At 45.2% G+C, this 18,976-nt stretch overlaps 1 protein-coding gene across 1 annotated transcript in view; it reads left to right on the top strand.

Annotated features, from left to right (window-relative positions):
• The window catches only part of LOC127034560 (transmembrane protein 132C-like), a 244,410-nt gene extending 226,403 nt beyond the window's left edge, over positions 1-18,007 (top strand). The window contains exons 5-8 of the mRNA XM_050923501.1: positions 4,101-4,306; positions 4,896-5,169; positions 6,305-6,496; positions 14,992-18,007. Coding sequence (XP_050779458.1) covers positions 4,101-4,306; positions 4,896-5,169; positions 6,305-6,496; positions 14,992-16,191 — 1,872 coding nt within the window. The 3' untranslated portion in view covers positions 16,192-18,007. The remainder of the gene's footprint in view (positions 1-4,100; positions 4,307-4,895; positions 5,170-6,304; positions 6,497-14,991) is intronic.
• The last annotated feature ends 969 nt before the right edge of the window (positions 18,008-18,976 follow it).

Here is an 18,976-nt window from a genome sequence, read left to right as displayed (position 1 = left end):
TTCCTCCAGTAAGGAACCCACTGTTGGTGTGAATAGCAGTTGTGAGGTTAGGTGCTCGTTAAACAGGGAGACTCTAGGTTGTGCTAAATCCTGGCAGGAATCAGTGCATTTGGGTTTAGATCTGGATTTGCTCACTGAAGCTGGGAAAACCTTTTTATTTCATTTTTTAAAAACCATTGTTAGGTGAGCGAAGGAATGAGGAAGCAATCTCACTTTGCTTACCCTTCCATACTAAGCTGACCCAGGATTTTGTGATGACCAAAGCTGCTAGGGTAACCAGACAGCAAGTGTGAAAAATCGATATGGGGGTGGGGGATAACAGGAGCCTATATAAGAAAAAGACCTGAAAATCAGGACTGTCCCTATAAAATCAGGACATCTGGTCACCCTAAAAGCTGCAGACTATGCACAATTTTAATGGGGCATTTTCAGAGAGCTGGTGTCTTATTCTTATGCATATGCAGACGACGCGTGCCTTGTGAATTGGGTGCAGAGATACCACCCTCTTCTCCCTTTCATCTGCTCTGAGACACTAGCTCGGGAAACATCACTACCACCTCGTGCTCCCCTGTGTGAGAACGCACTTCAAAAGCAATCTGGACAGCCCCGAGACGGATGGCTGCATGAAAGTGAAATAGTCAAAAATATTTTCACTGACAGTTGAGAGCTTGGGACTTGCCCCCATTCCTCATGCTAGCTCTGTATTGGAAATATAGGAGTCAAAGATGGAGCATGTGTAAAGGATGGTAAGGATGCTTGGACTTGGTGAAAAGACCTTTTTTCTCCTCAATGCAAGTCAAAAAGGCCTGCCACTCTGGTTGACGCATACCCAGTAATAAATATTAACCTGCGTCAAATTTTAATAGCAGCTTGGTAGCTACAGTAGCTGCTTCCTTGAGATGCGAGGCTAGATATGTTTGTTTAGCCATTTGTTCCTAGCGGGCCTCTGCAGCTCTACAACAGCGTTGCAAGGAAAGCTGGAGATTGGACATCAGCCCAGAAGCATTTACAAATTGAGGATTTGCTGCTATTGTTGTTGTTTTTTCCCTGATAGACTCATTTGTTCGGTTCCCGACAACGTTTGGCTTCTGTTCCTGTTAAATCATAGCTCTAGGTCCAGTACACCTGGGTCAGTCTGAAGGTGAACATTTCATCACAAACCTTTGATCCGCATACAGATGTCCCTCACTGTGAGTATATCACAGAGGAGCTATTGTCCCGAAGCAGAATAGACTTGGGCAAGCCGCCTGCTAGAAAGAGAGAGAGAGAAGGCGGGGGGAGGATGGGGGAGGCATCAGATATCACCATCCCCTGCTAACCCAGAGATATCAGAGTGGGAGTTATTGCAGCACCAAGCTAATCTCCCTCAGGTTCCTCAGGGCAGCACGAGGGCCAGTCACTGCTGAAGGCTCTCGCTCCCTGCAAGGGAATCTTCCATTCCAGGCTTACACCTCTAACCTCCCCCCCGCGCCCTGCCCCTGAGGGAGGGAGTCCTTGGACCTGTGGCAGTGGTGGCAGCAGAACAATGTTAAAGGAAGGCTCCGCTGTAAAGGCTCCCGACTGCACGGAAGCCAGGATTCCTCGCCATAAAGCTCTAACTTCCCACTTTGCTCCATGAAACAGACGTTTGGCGCAGTGGGACTGGAACCCAGGTGGCACGCAGCTCTCTAGCTGAGTCACGCCCGCTAGCTACACGGAGGGGTCATGCGCTCTAGGGGGGTGATTTCTAAAGCACACTAGTGAGTTGCACATTAATGGGCCCATGTAGACCCTGCTGGTGCACACTTAAGGTCCCCTCGTACGCTTTGCTGTAGAACTGCTTCAAACAGCCCTGTGTTTAAATGCCCCAGCAGGGTCTACACAGACTAATAAATGCTCAATACATTAGTATTATACTCCTGTAAAGCACATTGCCTCCACACATAGACAAGCCCTGAGGCTCGCGGCATCCCAACAGCTACGTAAATATTGCCATCCCCATTCTGAAGATGTGGGAAACAGAGTTAAAGTGACTTGCCTGAGACCGCACAGGGCATCAGAGATTAGAACCAGGACAAAAGCCATGATTAGAAACAAGGACTTCTTTGCTCCCAGTTTTTTGTTCAGAGCAATAGACCATATGCAATGATCTATTTACTTGCAATATATTATTCAGTAGCTACGTTCTCTGTGTGCTGTATAGAGCTCCAGGCAGAATGGGTGCTGGGCAAACAAAGATGACAAAGCTGGAACTGAAGCTGTGTAGAAGCCTGTCTGTAATTGTAGTTGTTTTCTTTAATAAACCCTCCTTTTTATGATGGATTGTGATTCCTGATGTCATAACTATACAGAGGGGATAAAGTGTCACTGTTAACAGCATCATGAAAATCAAGAGTCACCATCTGGAACAAAGATCTGTATAGCTTGCATGTGAATCATATATAAGTAGCACATACGTCATTGCAGCACAGGAGAGATATGAGATAATATATAGCTCATATACAAACGAATATGAAAATGTTATCCCTTTTGTAAATTATAGGCCACACTCATATGTAACATATATTAAAACAGGACACACTGTCCATCTATGGGAAAAAAAGGAACATTTCCCACCTTATGTCCATTAAACATAACGTGAGGAAAAAAGGCTAAACAAACAGATGGGTCCTGTATTGTACTAGATAGTATTGCATCCAGTGAGTAGGACTCACTTAACAATCGTTCAAGATGGTTGTGGTGTATCATTTCATTAAACTGTGCTCAGATTGTGTCTCTGAGGTCTTCCCTTGAAATATTTCTCCCGACTGTTATACCAGTAAGTGAGCAGTGCCTAAACTGCCAGAGGATACAGATTGGACATGTGCTGTATAACTAGGAACGGTTTAGCACATCTAGCTCTTGTGTTTATCCATGGTCATAGAGGGCACCCATCCATTTGATTAGCCTGGGGACTTGAGCTATTCCATGTGATAAGCATCATTTGAATAAAGTGGTATGGGGAAAGACAAAATCAAAGGGAGCAGATGATGGTATAAATAGATGTTCAGGTGGGAGGGCCATTACCAGTGCTAATGACATTCATTACAGAAGATGAAATAGGTTTCTGAAGGGGAGGGAGAAAACATGTGAATTAAAGATATCTGTTGGGTTTACTTGTAATTTCTGCAGACATGCCAGCTCATTTAGTAATGCAACAGCTCCCATTGCTAGCCACTTAATGTATGATTAATGTGCCGCAAGATTTCCCCAGACGTTTATGACACCTTTAGGAATAGATTTGACAATGACTTTATCACACCGAGCCACTTCATACTATCTGCATCCCTCTTAATGATTTATATATTCTGGAGGGATTCTGTTCCATCCCACTAGTACTCAGTACGGTAATAAATGAGAAAACTCAATGGTCTGTAAATTACAACATTGATTAAAGAAGTGATTACTGGTATAACTCTTACATGACTATGCTAATGCTTGCTTATATTTCAGGACAGTATTTACATGTTAATGATAAATCTACTGCAGTGTTTAGAATTACTTTATGGCTTTAATCAAAATGTAAACATTTATAAACAGATAATGTTTATTGCAGAGGAAATGAATATGTTTTTGTTTCCATTCTCCATATGAAATTCATTCCAGAGCCGGCTTCATCCTCAGACCGATGTGTGACACTAGACAGTGTCACGCCAGAGTGAAGGTGAAAACTCTGGTTGGGGTAGAGCTTTATATTTGCTGCCTGCATCCAGCTAGTCCAGTTTGGGGTTGTTTGGTTTCTTTTGGCCATGCTGTGACGGAGACTCTCGTTTTATAAATTTCATAGAGATGTGATCAGCTAGTAGCTCATTGAATAACAAATAGAAAACCCAGCCAGTGGCTGCAGAAATCGTATCCAGTCTTTAGGCATCTCCAGCACAATTATGCCTCCTGAGCTGGTGGAGGATTTTTGTGTTCAGCTGGTTCCATTGTAAAACGCCATCATTAACATGCGTAAGGAGACGGGAGCCTTTTTTATTTGTTTTTGTTTTTCATGTGCCAGGTTTCCACTTTGAGCCTGCTTTGTCGCAGCGATTACCTTCTTTTCTCTCTCTTTTTCCCCCTACCTTCCTCTCCTTTAGGTTTCTGACAGATGTGACTATGTGTTTGTCAATGGCAAAGAAATGAAAGGCCAGGTGGATGCAGTAGTGAATTTCACATACCAGTATCTGAGCGCCCCTCTGCAAATCACAGTCTGGGTTCCACGCCTGCCTCTTCAGATTGATATTTCGGACACGGAGCTAAGCCAAATAAAAGGCTGGAGAGTCCCCATTGTCTCCAATAAGAGGTGGGTTTAGTCGCTTCATTTATATCAGGCATTTTCTTGCAATGAATGGAGCTGATTTTAAGCCCAGGAAGAACAGCTCACAGTACAGAGGTTGCATCTGGATCCCAGGTTCCCCCCCAGGGTAGTCACTGTTTTTCAGTGGGATATGTGCTCCTAAATCATTTACCTAGATGGTCCAGTTGTAGAGTTTGGACTTGAATCCAACTCATAGCTCAAGGGAGACTGGAAGGGAGTTTTGGTTCTGTCTGTCTCTGCATTCTAGTATTTCAGTGGAGATCTTCAAAGATAAGACTCCAATATCATACACTTATCACGATCGCCTGTGTAATGCCAAGAATCAGCAACGACACTTAAGGGCGTGTACCAGTGTGCTGCAGCATGCAATAATGACTGTCGGGCTCCGTATGCACTTTCAATTGCTCTGATCAAGTCTGCTCAGTTGATCGTTTTTCTGCTCTTAATTGATTTTATTCCAGGAAGTGTTTTCCTTGCTTAGCACTTTGCTCTTAGTTTTCGCTGCAGGGAAAGAGACTATGAAGGAGTTTTGTCCTCAAACCCTTTTTTTATGTTTCCTTTTTCTTTTTTCAAGACCCACAAGGGACAGTGATGATGAGGATGAAGATGAGCGGAAGGGAAGAGGCTGTGCGCTCCAGTACCAGCATGCCATGGTGCGAGTCCTTACTCAGTTTGTCGCTGAGGACTCTAGCCCTTGGAGTCAGCTGAACTATTTGCTGGGTTCTGACTGGCAGTTTGACATTACGGATCTGGTGATGGACTTTATGAAGTTGGAGGAGCCTCACATTGCCAGGCTACAAGAAGGAAGGATTTTGATTGGACAAGAAGTAGGAATGACAACAATCCAGGTACATAAACTGAACTGCTCTGGGTTCTACCATTTCTGCATTAACACTTGGAAGAGCCAGTAGAGTGTTCTGCTAAAACAGCACTGCTTTGGAATGTAATCATCTGTTGTAGCAAGGCTGTGGCCTCCCAGAATTTCACACACATGCATTCCATCTCCATTCAGTTCGAACAAATAAAGCAAAAGCCCCCGTCATTGTAGTAAGACAGATCAAAACCTGTATTTCAGCCATCCTTACTGGACAGCTCTTGCACCTGTGAAGATCTTGGTAAACATCCTGTTTTCCCACACGAGGTGAGGCTCCCCCTGCAGTTCAACTAGTGGAACTGCTGCCTGGAGACAGAGGTCCTGATTTTCAGAGATACCGAGCACCCATAACTCTAATGGGTGTCAACTGGAGTGAAGGGTGTTCTGTGCCTGTGAAAGTTACTCTTAGGGCCAGATTCTTAGCTGGTGTAAACTGAAGACCATAATGCTGTGCTGATTTCCACTGGCTGAGGATTTGGCCCTCAGTGTCCTGGCTGGAGTCAGCAGAGTTCAGTGCACAAACTGCAAATGTAGCCACAGACTGTGGGTGGGAGAGACTGCGTGTGTTTGAGTAGCTGTCCTCTGCTCTCTAAATGTTCGGAGATGGACAGAGAGTAGCCATTTGCATCAAAGGGGACAATATCCCACTTGAGAATGGGCTGCATGGTCAATTAGAAACTTCAGGGACAGAGAAATGGATATGGAAATGGAAAAATGAAGGACAAATCCTGGAAGGTGCTGAGAGCCTCCAGCACCCTTTGAAGCCATTGAGAGTTGAGGGGGCTCAGCCCCTTGCAGGATCAGGACCAAAATTAGGAGGGAAAGATTGTATTATTTCCAGGCTTATAAGAAAGTAGTGGAAATAATGGGAGTAAAATAAGATAGCTCCCAAAGTGGTATTTGTTACAGCAGCTTTGAGCTGTAATCTCTCCATCGAATGGGTTCTCCTTGCTTCCTGCATGAAACCAGTGTGTCCTCTCCATGTCCTCCTTCACCCAGTTTCTGTGCCTGAAGCAAGGCTTTGGGAGCAGGAGCAGATGACGTGGTGAGAAGAGTCGCTAGTTGTTTTAACCCTTTCCTGATGCTGTTCCCTTTCTGTTTCTCCAAAGGTTTTTTCTCCTCTTTCGGATTCCATTCTGGCAGAGAAGACAGTGACGGTGCTAGATGACAAAGTGACCATAACAGACCTCGGGGTGCAGATGGTGGCTGGGCTGTCGCTCTTTCTTCAGCCAAGCCCGGCAAATAACCGAGCTATTGTGGCTACAACCATTGCTCAGGAGCTGCTTCATACCCCTAAACAGGTAGCATGCACTCCGGTTCTCCTTGCTGCTGGCATGCTGGGTGGGGTCGTGGGTCATCCCTGCAGAGTTGCCTCTCCCGAGCAAGTTTTTAGGGGAAAACAGCATAGACTTTAAGTTACGGGTATAACATAGTTTTATAGCCATGCCTCTCCAGCAGAGGGCACCCTGGCGTTGGCTTCTTTCTTCTTCCCGCCTGCAAATTTGGGCTTAGCCCTTTGGAAAAGTTCCATACCCAAACGTTCCGACTTGCACTTTGTCTGTCTTTTCAAAGCCTCCCTTTAAACACCGTGACCTTGGCAGCTCTCCTGAGCCTTTACTACACTTCTTTCACAGGCCATCCATGCTCTCTGTTTGCCATGAGCAATGCCCTTGATCTCCATGTCAGAGAGTGGGAGAGCCCCGTGATTTAATATTTGGGAGAGCCATAAAACAGCGATGGGAGAAAGGCACGCTCGTTCATTTTCCTGTTGGAGCAGCAGCAGGCAGCCTGGCTCCCCTCTCTTCTTTTATTCTTCAGGCTGACTCAGATGGGTTAGTTGATCAGCTCATTAGGGGACACCGGTGTTTCGATCCTGCTTAATTCAAAGCCGGCACGTTTTCAGATCAGCCGAGGGAAGGGTCTCAAGCGGTGAATTTCAGGTCACATAATCTGTACGGATACGAGGAGCAGAAAACAGCACCAAATGGAGGCAAATAGTTGCCAAAGAATAGATTAAAAACAAGGAGGTCTGCAGCAATGGAAGTGACAAGGGCCTGTTCAATCCTGATTTCACTCTGCGGAGTAGAACACACTTATTCAGGGCTGTATAATGCCATCTGCAGCCATTGCTCTCACAAAACCACTATTTCATTCCTCGTAAATAGGGAAGAGCTCAGTTCAGGTTTTATGGCCCATTTTCATGCTGATCACTGTATCATTTTCTGGAACACGAGAATAATGTAGATTGTTTTATAACTCTGTAGTTAGTGGCAGGATGACATCCCAGCTCAAAGACGGAAGTGCTGTCCATCTGTTTAATTTCCTTCATCCTGTAATCATCTGAGTCTTATGTAATTAACCCATTTGTGCCCTTCTTCGGGGCTTCCTTTTGGAAACCGCTCTTCAATTTCCAACTCAGCATCTGTTGAGAAGAAGCCAAAGCTAAAAACAAATCTAACTTAGTTAGAGGGCATAGGGCAGCGTAGGATTTTTCTCCTGCAGCTTGGCTGGGAGTGTCACATGCCAGCTTGAGAATAAAACAGCCTGTGGGGCAGGAGGGGTTGCATATCTCAATGCAGCGTGCAAAGATATTTACCAGCGTAAGTTTTATGGGAAGGCTCTGACCAATGCCTCCTGAATATTGTTCAGCTGAACAGTGTGTTGATGTTGCTGTACCTGCTGTACGTGCCTCCTCTTCCCCACTCTGTGGTGTAGCCTCACTGTGTTCTGCTGTGTGAGTGCACCCATCAAGAAGCAAGAGGCTGCCAAGCACCCTTCCCTTAAGGAGGACTGGCTGCTCCACCCCCCATCTCCCACAGTCCCTCCCTCCTCCCCAGCCTGGAAGCATAGAAGCTGCTAATTCCCTTGCAGCCCTCATTGCTACTAGCAAGAAGGAGCAAGGAAAGAGAGGCCAGAGAGTTCTCAGACCAGGGCCCGGAAAGCCCCAGGTAACCTGGTTGCAAGTAACAACCCTGGGTTAGTGGCTGCCTCTCCTATCCCTCCCACTCCCTGCTGTCCTGCAGCTGCCTTTTCCATGCAGTTCCTCATCTGCTGCTTCTGTTTTTGTCCTTGCAGCCCCTCCAAGCTGGAGCCCGTGTGCATGCCACCCACACCCTGCCTCTGCCTCTTCTTCCCATCCCCACACCCACCTCCCGAGCTTAGGGTGAGGAAGCAGAGTGTTTTATATGCTTCCAAGCCCCATGCTTCCCTCAGTGCTCCCCCGTTGGGCTGATTGCTGCCCTCAACCTGTGTAGATCATGCACTCGAGTCCTCCTCTGCTGCCCAGCACAGCCCACTCTTTGCAGCGGCTCTGAGAGCATTCTGTACCCGCACAGCCATAGTCTGAGGGCAGCCACTGTGTCCTTGCTGCAGAGGGCTGAGCTGATTCCATTGAATTTTCTCCCTCTTAATCAGAATCATTGAATGGCCCTTCTCTTGCCAGAAGACTGGCCCTAGAGGTACAGGTTTCTGAATTGCTAGCGCAGTTGGCCATTATTCCCCTCCCGCAATGGAAAGGGTTTGAAGTAGGACTGGCCAGAAAACAAGAATTCCGTTTCATGAAAAATTTCAACCTTTTGACATTTGTTTTCGTTCCTTAGCAGGACAAAACTCAGACCTGTCAAAAATTTTCATGAAAGAAAGTGACAGACTCCAGAATGACCAATAGCACAGTGACTAGGGTGATCACCTGGGATGTAGGAGCTCTGGGTTCAGGTCTCTATTCTGCCTGAGTCAGAGCGGGACTAGAACCTAACCCTAGCTCCAAGTGCCATACCCTGAGGAACCCTAACCCTAGGGCGGGAAGCCCTACCCATATGAACCCTAACCCTAGCTCCAAGTGTCCTACCCTTAGGAACCCTAACCCTAGCACCAAGTGCCCTACCCTTAGGAACCCTGAACCTAGGGCGGAGTGCCCTACCCATAGGAACCTAACCCTAGCTCCAAGAGCCCTACCCATGGAAACTCTAACCCTAGGGCAGGAAGCCGTACCCATAGGAACCCTAACCCTAGAACAGGAAGCCCTACCCATAGGAACCCTAACCCTAGGGTGGGACGCCCTACCTATAGGAACCCTAACCTTAGCTCCAAGTGCCCTACCTATAGGAACCCGAACCCTATCTCCAAGTGTCCTACCCTTAGGAACCCTAACCCTAGTTCCAAGTGCCCTACCCTTAGGAACCCTAACCCTAGGGTGGGAAGCCCTCCCAATAGGAACCCTAACCCTAGCTCAAAGTGCCCTACCTATAGGAACCCAAACCCTAGGGCGGGAAGCCCTCCCCATAGGTACCCTAACCCTAGCTCCAAGTGCCCTACTCATAGGAACCCTAAACCTAGGGCGCGGGGTGCCCTACCCATAGGAACCCTAACCCTAGCTCCAAGAGCCCTACCCATAGGAACGCTAATCCTAGCTCCAAGAGCCCTACCCATAGGAACGCTAATCCTAGCTCCAAGAGCCCTACCAATAGGAACTCTAACCCTAGGACAGGAAGCCCTACCCATAGGAACCCTAACCCTAGCTCCAAGTGCCCTACCCATAGGAACCCTAACCCTAGCTCCAACTGCCCTACCCATAGGAACCCTAACTCTAGCTCCAAGTGCCCTACCCAGGCCATTTAGGGCTTTATAGGTCAAAACCACCATCATAAAATCTTCCTGACAGTTCACAGACAACCATTGTCCCAGAGTGCCGGTGTCATCATATGCTATACACCTCTACGCTGCTATAACGCTGTCCTCTGGAGTCAAAAAATCTTACTGTGTTATAGGTGAAACCGCGTTATATCGAACTTGCTTTGATCTGCCAGAGTGCGCAGCCCCACTCCTCTCCCCTTCCCAGAGCACTGCTTTACTGCATTTTATCTGAATTCGTGTTATATCAGGGTAAAGGTGTATATATATGACATGCCACTCACCCACCAACTCTAGCTTCTCAATCCAAGTTGCCTTTTGGTGTTTGAACATTCAGAGCTGGTCAGTTCAGCTTGGTGGGATATACACATTGAGAGCCAAATACCTGTATTTGTGATCAGACTGTGCAGAAGAGTTTTGAAGCTTTGCAAATTTGCCATTATGAAAGGTCGCAGGTATGGCTGAATGGAATCAAGGCCTTAGGCTCCATGACAGATTTGTGAACTGTAGAGGACAGATTTTCCCCCTACTGTTCCACCGGCTCTAACTATAACATAAAGAAAACAAGGGAATAAATTCATTTACAAAAGGGAAAATACTGGTTGGCTTTATAATTCAGGCAAATTTATCAGGTGGCATCTCCAGACTGATCAGCAGCTCTGAGGAAGCAGAGATGTGATTGCACACTGAGATAGGTAATGGTGATGAAGAGGTCAAGCTAATATAAATAGGCAAAGCATGCTAGTCTGGCTAGGGTGGAAATGGAGATTATAGAAGTACATGAAGAAAAACATGACCAAAAAGTGTCTTGATGAGTGCACCGGTGCTTCACGTTCGTAGGAAACAGCATGTTGTTTGGAAATCAACAGCCGCTGTGGGAAGCAAATTCTCCATCGCTTCTGAATCTGTTCGAAGTGATCTGATGTATGGTATCTGACTCACCTCCAATCTCTCTAGTCACCATATAAATAATCCCATCTTCCGAGAGTTGTTGACGATGACGTGAATTTGTGGTTTATTTGTTTATAAAGAGCATAACGGAATGAGAGGGTGATGAAAACTGGTAACACCACAAGCTATTTGTTTATGCTTATTAATTAATGAACACAGGGATTTGTCACCTTCGGCATCAGACAGGGCAGCAGCTTTGCTGATGATAAGGTTTCAATCCATCTTCATCTGTTGATAGTAATTGGAGACTCTTGTCAGAGATTTGGAGGGATTTATTGATGCGGTACATAGGATTTGCAGAAACAGCTCTTTGAAGGACATGGCACTAAATCATTTCTATTTTTTTAAGCCTTTCAGAATTTCTGATCATTTGGGAAATTTGCTTCGTTCCCTTGCATTCAGCTTGCCTTTAAGTGAAAGAGTCATGAAGAGGATTTTGTGCCAAATTGCTTATTTGGGCAGATGAAATGTGTTTTGGCAGGATTGGGGGAATTCTCTTCTTTTTTTTCCCCCTTTATAATTCAGTTTCTCCACTATCCACGTGTGACAGTTTTCTATTTAATCGGCTCTTTGTAGGGAGGATCCCTTAAAATTTAAAAATTCGGTGCAGATTGAAGAGAGTAGCAGAGAGTCTTGGTTAATTGGAGTAAATCACATTTGTGGTCTTCAACCTCAAATGGCTCCTCATTTACTCTTCATGACTTCTGCTTCCTAAACACCAGGATTGTGCTTTTGTGGGGACAGATGAAGCCAGTAGGTCCTACCATGACGCTTCCCACTGTGAGACCCTGTTGTCAGTGGCTTACAACTTTACCAAACTTTAACAGCTTGAGCTGAAGTTTCCCATGCTCAGTGCCTGCCTCAGGCTGATATATATACAGCCAAAACAGCTCAGCCATTTCTGAGAAAGAGGCTAGTGAAATCCACATTGTTTTGCTCATCTTAAAAACTCTGGTGACCTTTTCTTTAAAACGCTCTGCCACCCCATGCTTTGGAGCAGGGACTTTTCTGTAAGAATTGTAGCCTTTGTGTCAGAAGTTTGTTGCCTCCCACATGAAAATCTGTTCCAGTGTGGCCAAGTTTGAAGATCACAGTTCACACATGCTCAGTGAAGACTCTGTAGATTTTAGCAGCCAACTTCCCTGAAGATTCCATTGCTGGGCATGCTGCAGGGCAGGGCTGAGCAGGACGTTCTCTGCAATCGCAGCTGTGGGCGCTGCTATGGGTTGTGCTGGGTCCAGGCACCTGAACTGAGAGCGGGGAGCCTATCGCTCCTGTGCTCTCAGTGCCTCCCCTGCCCCCCATCGCACTCCTGGGCTTAGACAGTGTTGAGGAAGAAGCTGCCTGATTTGAATGCAGAGGGGGCAAAAGCCAGACTGGCGGGGGCTGAGGAGAGAAGTAGTGTTCGGACCAGGAACTAGGGGGACTGGGACTAGACCTAGGGAGAGGGAAACTGGGACTGGAAATGGGCAGGGGGGACTGGGACTGTCTAGGCAAGGGAACTGGAACTGAAAACTAGAGAGATCAGGGATGGGACTGTGACCCATAAGTGGTGGGGAAACTGAGATAGGATGAGGAGTAGGGGAGGCTGGGACTGGCTGGCCAAGGAGAATGGGCTGGCGGGTAGGAGATGAGGGAGGAGAGAACAGATCTGACAAGGAGCCAGGTGCGGAAGGAGCACTGGTACTGGCTGGGTAAAGAGATTGGGGAAAGGAGCTGGTGGGAGGAAAATGGGGTTGGGGAATGTGGAGGGGACCAGACACTAGAGTCGGGGAGAGAGACAGATCAAGTGAGGTGCTGGGAAAGGGAAGAACAGAGAGTGGCTGGGCAAGGAGCCTGGAACTGATGAAGTGAAGGAGACTGTCTGTAGTACCCCTGCCTCACCTGTTGCAGAAGTTGGAAGATGTGTAGCGAATGGGGCAGGGGATTGCAGGATGAGAATGGATGATCTCATGATCAAGACAGTTGAATGCTGCCTGGCAGAACTGGATTTTATCCCAGCCTCCGCTACAGAGGGCCGGAATTTTAAAGGTGTTTAGGCACCTAACTCCCACTGATTCCCATTAATGAAGTAACTGAAGTTGCGTATCTTAGATCAATCCCCGCCCGCACCTCGCTCCAGCGTAGACCAGGCCCCAGTCTAATGTCTTAACCACAAAACACCCCTCCCACTTTTTTGTTATTCTGTCTCTATTGTCCTCTGTGGTTCCAAAAAAGGAGCCATTAAGAGATGATCTCAGTGTCATTTGGGTTCCTGCTGCAGTTTTCACTAGTACGTTTCTCCCTAAAGATGGTCATTTTGCCTTTCCTATGACTCAGTGCAAAAAAAGAGGGGAAAAGACCACTCGTTGTTCCAGATGCAGTGGAGAAGCAGAATATCAAGTGTGCCAGATCACCCAAAGATGAATGGAGATGGGTCCCCCCCACACACACGTGATTCCATGGGAAGAATGTTCCGAAGAGTAAAACTTACCCACAATGACCAAAGCCTACCATGACCACGCTGCAGACGTGGGTTTGATTACAGCATATGTTGACCTACCAAAGCTAGCCTTGATCTAGTTAGCACGAGTACCAATAGCAGTGACACCATGACAGCACGGGCTAGCCATTCAAGTATGTACCCAGGGTCCCAGGCGGGCTGGTACAGCCCATGCTGAGCTGCAGACTCGCTGTTATTGGTACTCATGGCTACATTAAAATTAGCCTGGGTATGTCTACACATGCAGCAATCCCTCTCCCCACCCCCCAGTGGCGGTGCAGATGTACCTAAAAGTGATGCTCTGCAGTTTTGCACTAATTTGTTCAACCATCTCAGGCTTGTTTCATGAAAGATCTGTTTTAATGTCCCTTCCTCCCTCGCACTTTTCAGCATTGCTACAGCTTCAGAGTTACCCTGGCTCTATTTCATCACTGTGTGCAAAGCTTGTCTGAATTACCAAGTACTTTGCCCTCTTTCCTGCTGTGCCACAATATATTTTTCCCTTGTTTGGTCCCCAAAGAGCTTTCTGATAGGACTTGGAAAATTAAATATTCAGTGCATTCCAACCTTCTGCACAGCTAAATGCCCCTTGCTGTTTTCATTGAAAAGCTTTAAATTTAACTGGATGGGTAGCAATTCCCTTTGTTTATAACCATAGTGTAACAAATTGTAACCAATTGAAAACAATATTGGGTTGTAAATTTGTATTATGATTGGACATTAAAAGGGTGGCGATGCTTTTCCCCATGGTGATTTTCAGCCCAATTGTTTTGATGTACCTGCGTGTAAAGTTATTAAGGACATTTACCGTGTAAGTCTTGGGAAGAATAGAATTTCACTTTCATGTGTAGCTGCGTTTCAGCAGTCTGTATGCTAACTAAACAAACTAGACATAGAGCAAATGAAAAAATAAAGAAATCTTTTGCAAAGAAAGCTACTGAGACGTGGAGAAGTAAATATCTTTATCATCTGGATGAGACTCAAATAGACACAACTTCGCCTCTTGACCGCTAGCTTTCTGTTTGCTTCTAATGGTGACTTCTAATGGTACTACCTGCAGGGAGCAAACACAGTCCAATTAAATCCAAGCCATTTGTATATCGTTATCATGAAGATCACAGCAGAATCCTCACATCCTGCCTTGGCTAACATGGAAATATAATGGGGTTTACAGTTATTTTCAAGGGTAAAGTGTGTTTAGCTAAAAACAAACAGTTCTCATGCAAAGTAACAACTGTTTTGCAAGTCTTTTGTTTCCTTTCAGGTGACCCATTTTCAAGACATTGTGGCATCTCTCCTCTTCCCTGCCACAATATGTATGCCCTGTTTAATTTGACTGCTCCATGTGACATATTTGCATGGAGAACAACAGGAAAATAAGTGTTCTGTCAAGTGCTTCCAGTACTTTTTCTTTTTTGTCTCTTCCAGTTTTCATGTGACAGGAATGTGGGTTTTTTTAAATGGGTGTGTTGTTATTACGATCTCCCCATATCAATTATTTCACATTTCCATTTGCAAAACCTTTCCATGAAAGATACTGCTGGGATCGTTAATGAAAAATGTGACCAATTTTCTGCCCCATCGGTCAAGACTCAGCTTGTTTTCAGCATAGTATGGAGCCAGTGCCTCCTGCTTTGTTCAGCTGCATTTCAGAGCTGAGAAGATTGATGAGTTGCAATCAGTTGAGCTGTTTTATTTAAGGCCCTGTCTTTAACCATTTCTCTCTTCTTTTAGGAAGCCATAGTAAGCATCTGGATCCAGTTCAGTGACAGTTCAGTTACTCCATTAGACATTTATGACGCCAAGGACTTCTCCCTTTCTACCATGTCGCTGGACAAATCCGTTGTCTCAACCCATCAGAGCACTGCCTGGAAATGGCCGGTCGTGGCAGCAGAAGGTGAAGGGCAGGGCACATTGATCAAAGTAGACATGATGATCTCTGAAGCCTGCCAGAAGTCCAAGAGGAAAAGTGTCTTGGCCACGGGCAACAGCAGCATCAAAGTGAAGTTTGGCCAAAATGATGCCAACTCCAACACTGGCGGAGATTATGATGCCGATGAGATTGAAAACCACGCGAGTGACCGGCGGCAAAAGGTGTCGGATCAAGAGCGGTATGGCCAGGATGGGCGATACTATGGGAGCTCTTCGGCCGAGCGAGAGGAAAGTACCGTCAGAAAAGTCAGCACCACTGCAAAGTCAATGCTCAAAAACAAAGTCATGAAAAACAATAGGCTGAATGGAGGCAAACTCTCGGATGATGGCCAGCTGCAGAACATTCCCATAGATTTCACCAACTTCCCTGCTCAAGTAGACCTCCCAAAAAGCAGTGGGGGCATGGAGGAGAACGACCTAGTGCAGACGCCCAGAGGCCTTAGTGATTTGGAAATTGGCATGTACGCTCTGCTGGGGGTCTTCTGCCTGGCAATTCTTGTCTTCCTAATAAACTGTGCAACATTTGCGCTGAAATACCGGCACAAGCAGGTTCCAGTGGAAGGGCAAGCCACCATGACCCACTCCCATGACTGGGTCTGGCTCGGAAATGAGGCAGAGCTTCTGGAGAACACAGCGGACGTGTCACCTCAGCAGGATGAGCACACCACTATTATAGACCGAGGGATGAGCCATGAGGAAAGCAACAACCTCCTCAACGGTGACACTCAAAAGAACATCCAGAGCCAGATCCATAGGTCTGCTGACTCCGGGGGGAAGCAAGGGAAAGAGCAGAAAACGGAACCTTTGCATTCCCCCACATCCAAACGAAAGCGGGTAAAATTCACAACCTTCACCACCATCCCACCCGATGATGGTTGTCCCACTGTCAACTCTATCCTAAGTAGCAATGATGACGATATTAAATGGGTGTGCCAGGATATGGACCTCGGGGACTCCAAAGAGATAAAAAACTACATGGAGAAGTTCAATGACAAAGTGTAGCTCCTGTCTGGTTTTCTGGGTTTAACCACACCTTGATGCCTTCAGTTCTACAGTATATAGTGGGACAGAAAAGGGGAGAAGGAGGGGATCAGTAGGGGAAAAAATCAACAACAACAAGAAGGCAGTTTCTGTCATCAGAGAAAGAAATTTGTCAAACTGTCCATGGCTTTGGGTTTGTTTGTTTTATTTTTTCTCCAACAGCTGCTCATGGATTTGGGCAGTTAATGGAATGCAAATCCCAGAAGGGAGTAAGGAAACAATTAACCAATACGATGAACTGGGCACGGTGAGGTTGTGAAAATTTATCTGATGGGTCAAAATAATAACAACAATATTACAGACAGTGTACCAAAAAATGTTGTTGTTGTTGTTGTTGTTTTTTAAAGTGAGAGTTAGTTAATAGAAAAGACAGAGAAACAGTCACTTTGTAATGCTTGTAATAATATGAAAGTATGACCCAGGAAGAGACCGTTTAGAGTGTTACCCAAGCAGTTGCTTTCTGTTCCCTCATCTGAAGTGAAAACATGTCCCTGGCATTAAATATGGAGCAGAAAGAGATTATCTGATATATTTTTATTTTTCCGTCTATTTTCCACTCCTTGTTGCTTTCTTTAAAATGAGTCTTAAAAAAAAAATCCAGTAGGTTCTTTATGGACCAAGAGATAATTGTTTTTCTTAATTAGCTAATAATAATCTTCCTTGTCATTTGAAGAACTCAGAGGATGAGCAAAAACTAATAATTCCAACATGGCGGCTCTTCTGAAAGCCTGAGTCTCGACTGTTTTGTGCTAGCTAGAAACTTGTTCTGTTTGGAGGAAGATTTAATTTTGCTTTTGGGTGTGTGGGTTGGTTCGTTGGTTGGTTAAGTTTCCACAACCAAAGTTCCCAGGTTTCACCAAGGGAAGAAGGTGCTGTTCCATGTTTGCATTTAAAAATAATAAACAATAAGAATGAACAGAGGGTGCATAGATACCGAATATAAGACCAAAACCATCAAAGCCCACAGATGTGCACAGCCTAATTTTTAATTTTTTGCCAAGTCAGTGAATTCATAATTTGTCCTGTATTTTGCTCTGTTCATCTTTTCAGTGCCATCAGTTCTCATGGGGGGATTGGGAGGGAGCGTGGGGAGTGGTACTCACAAATAGAGAAGCAGGTTGTCCCAAGCCCACTTTATTTCCTCATGTTAGGGGAGCTGAGTTTTTGGATAGATAATATTAGTTTGAAGAAAGAGAAATTCAAATGACCAAGGATCAAGAGATATGTGGGTCTACTTTATTTTCATTTGTTTCCGTTGGACCAGCACAAACTGGAAAATCTGTTACATTGCAAATCAGCGGTTTTTAATAACAATATGAATTCAGCAATGCATCAGAAACAAGTAGGAGATAAAGATAACAGATAAATGGGTGCTGTTCCACGGACTTTAATGTCAATTTACACAAAATGAGGATATGGCTCAGAATCTAAATGATGGGGGGAAACCACACTCAGAAAACCTATTTATAATTCAAAAGAAGTCCTCATGTCAAATCTTTTTTGGAAGCAGTGTTACGTCTTGACTGCTAGCAGGGAACACCTGCATTGTTTGTCAGCTCTGTCTTTACCCGTTGATTCCACTACATCTTTTTTTTTAAATTACTAAACTCAGTAGGTTCCTCCTTCTATTTTTTTTCTTTACTTGGACGACATGGACCCTGCCACTTGATAACATAGGAGGTTTTAACAAGATATGCCTAGTATGCATTGTAGACTGAAAGAATGTAATATTTATTTATACATGATATATAAATTGTAATTAAAATGCTTTACATGGCTTGACAAGTTAATTTCTTGTTGGGGGGGCTGTTTCTGTCGTCTTCTCTTTTTTTTATTACAAAAAACAAAAACAAAAATTAAAAAACGCAAACAAAACACCACTCCACCCTCCCCTGGCCTAATTGCTGAGAAAATGTATAAACTTCTTTTTGAAGTGATAATAGAAGAATGTAGAGGTTTTACTTCTGCCTCTGATCCATTTGTTGTAACCCATTCCCCTCTCCCCACCCACTCTGTGGTGATGATGATGGATGGCAGGAAAGGACAGCAGGCTGACAGATTTTGAGGCAGTGTCATTATTAATCATGCTCATCTTCATCATCAGCATGACCAGCTCCAGAAAATTTGCTTCTGCCATGTGCAACTTTTTTGCAGCCAGTCATAAGTAGTTGTGCTGCTTCTGTGGTTGATACGCGAGCTTGGATGTAGGTATTTGCATTGATTAATAACTGGCATTTACAAAGCGCGTTTTATCGCAAAGGAACCCAAAGCATGTTACAATCTAAGCAAAGTGATACATCAACCATACACGTGCATTCACTGCATCCTACCCACAAAATGCAGCCACCACAGAACCATACAGCACAACAGGTAAAGACAGGAAGAACAATGCCCAATTGGAAATCCTGGCAGAATGTACATAGCCAGAATGTTATTACCAAAAATTAATTTGGCCTTGGACATTTGCAAAAAGTGCTAAAGGATTGTTAATGATCTGAACTAGGCAGGAACACTAATTTACATCTCATATGAAAGATGGCACCTCCAGCAACACAATGCACCCTGTTATCTCCTAGGGAATTGGTTCAGTACTGGCTTGAGAAAAGAGGGCCACCTACTCAGTCACTGGCACCACTCCCTGCAGCACTTAGTTGCTTCTGAGTCAGTCTGACCCAATTTAGCATCTAAGTTTTGACAGGAGCTGAGCAGGAGGTGGTATCTCCATATAATAAAGAGAACACCTAGT

Source organism: Gopherus flavomarginatus, chromosome 15 (assembly GCF_025201925.1).
Source record: "Gopherus flavomarginatus isolate rGopFla2 chromosome 15, rGopFla2.mat.asm, whole genome shotgun sequence".
NCBI lineage: Eukaryota > Metazoa > Chordata > Testudines > Testudinidae > Gopherus > Gopherus flavomarginatus.
The sequence above is the reverse complement of the archived record's forward strand: the minus strand, read 5'-3'. Positions and strand labels throughout refer to the sequence as shown.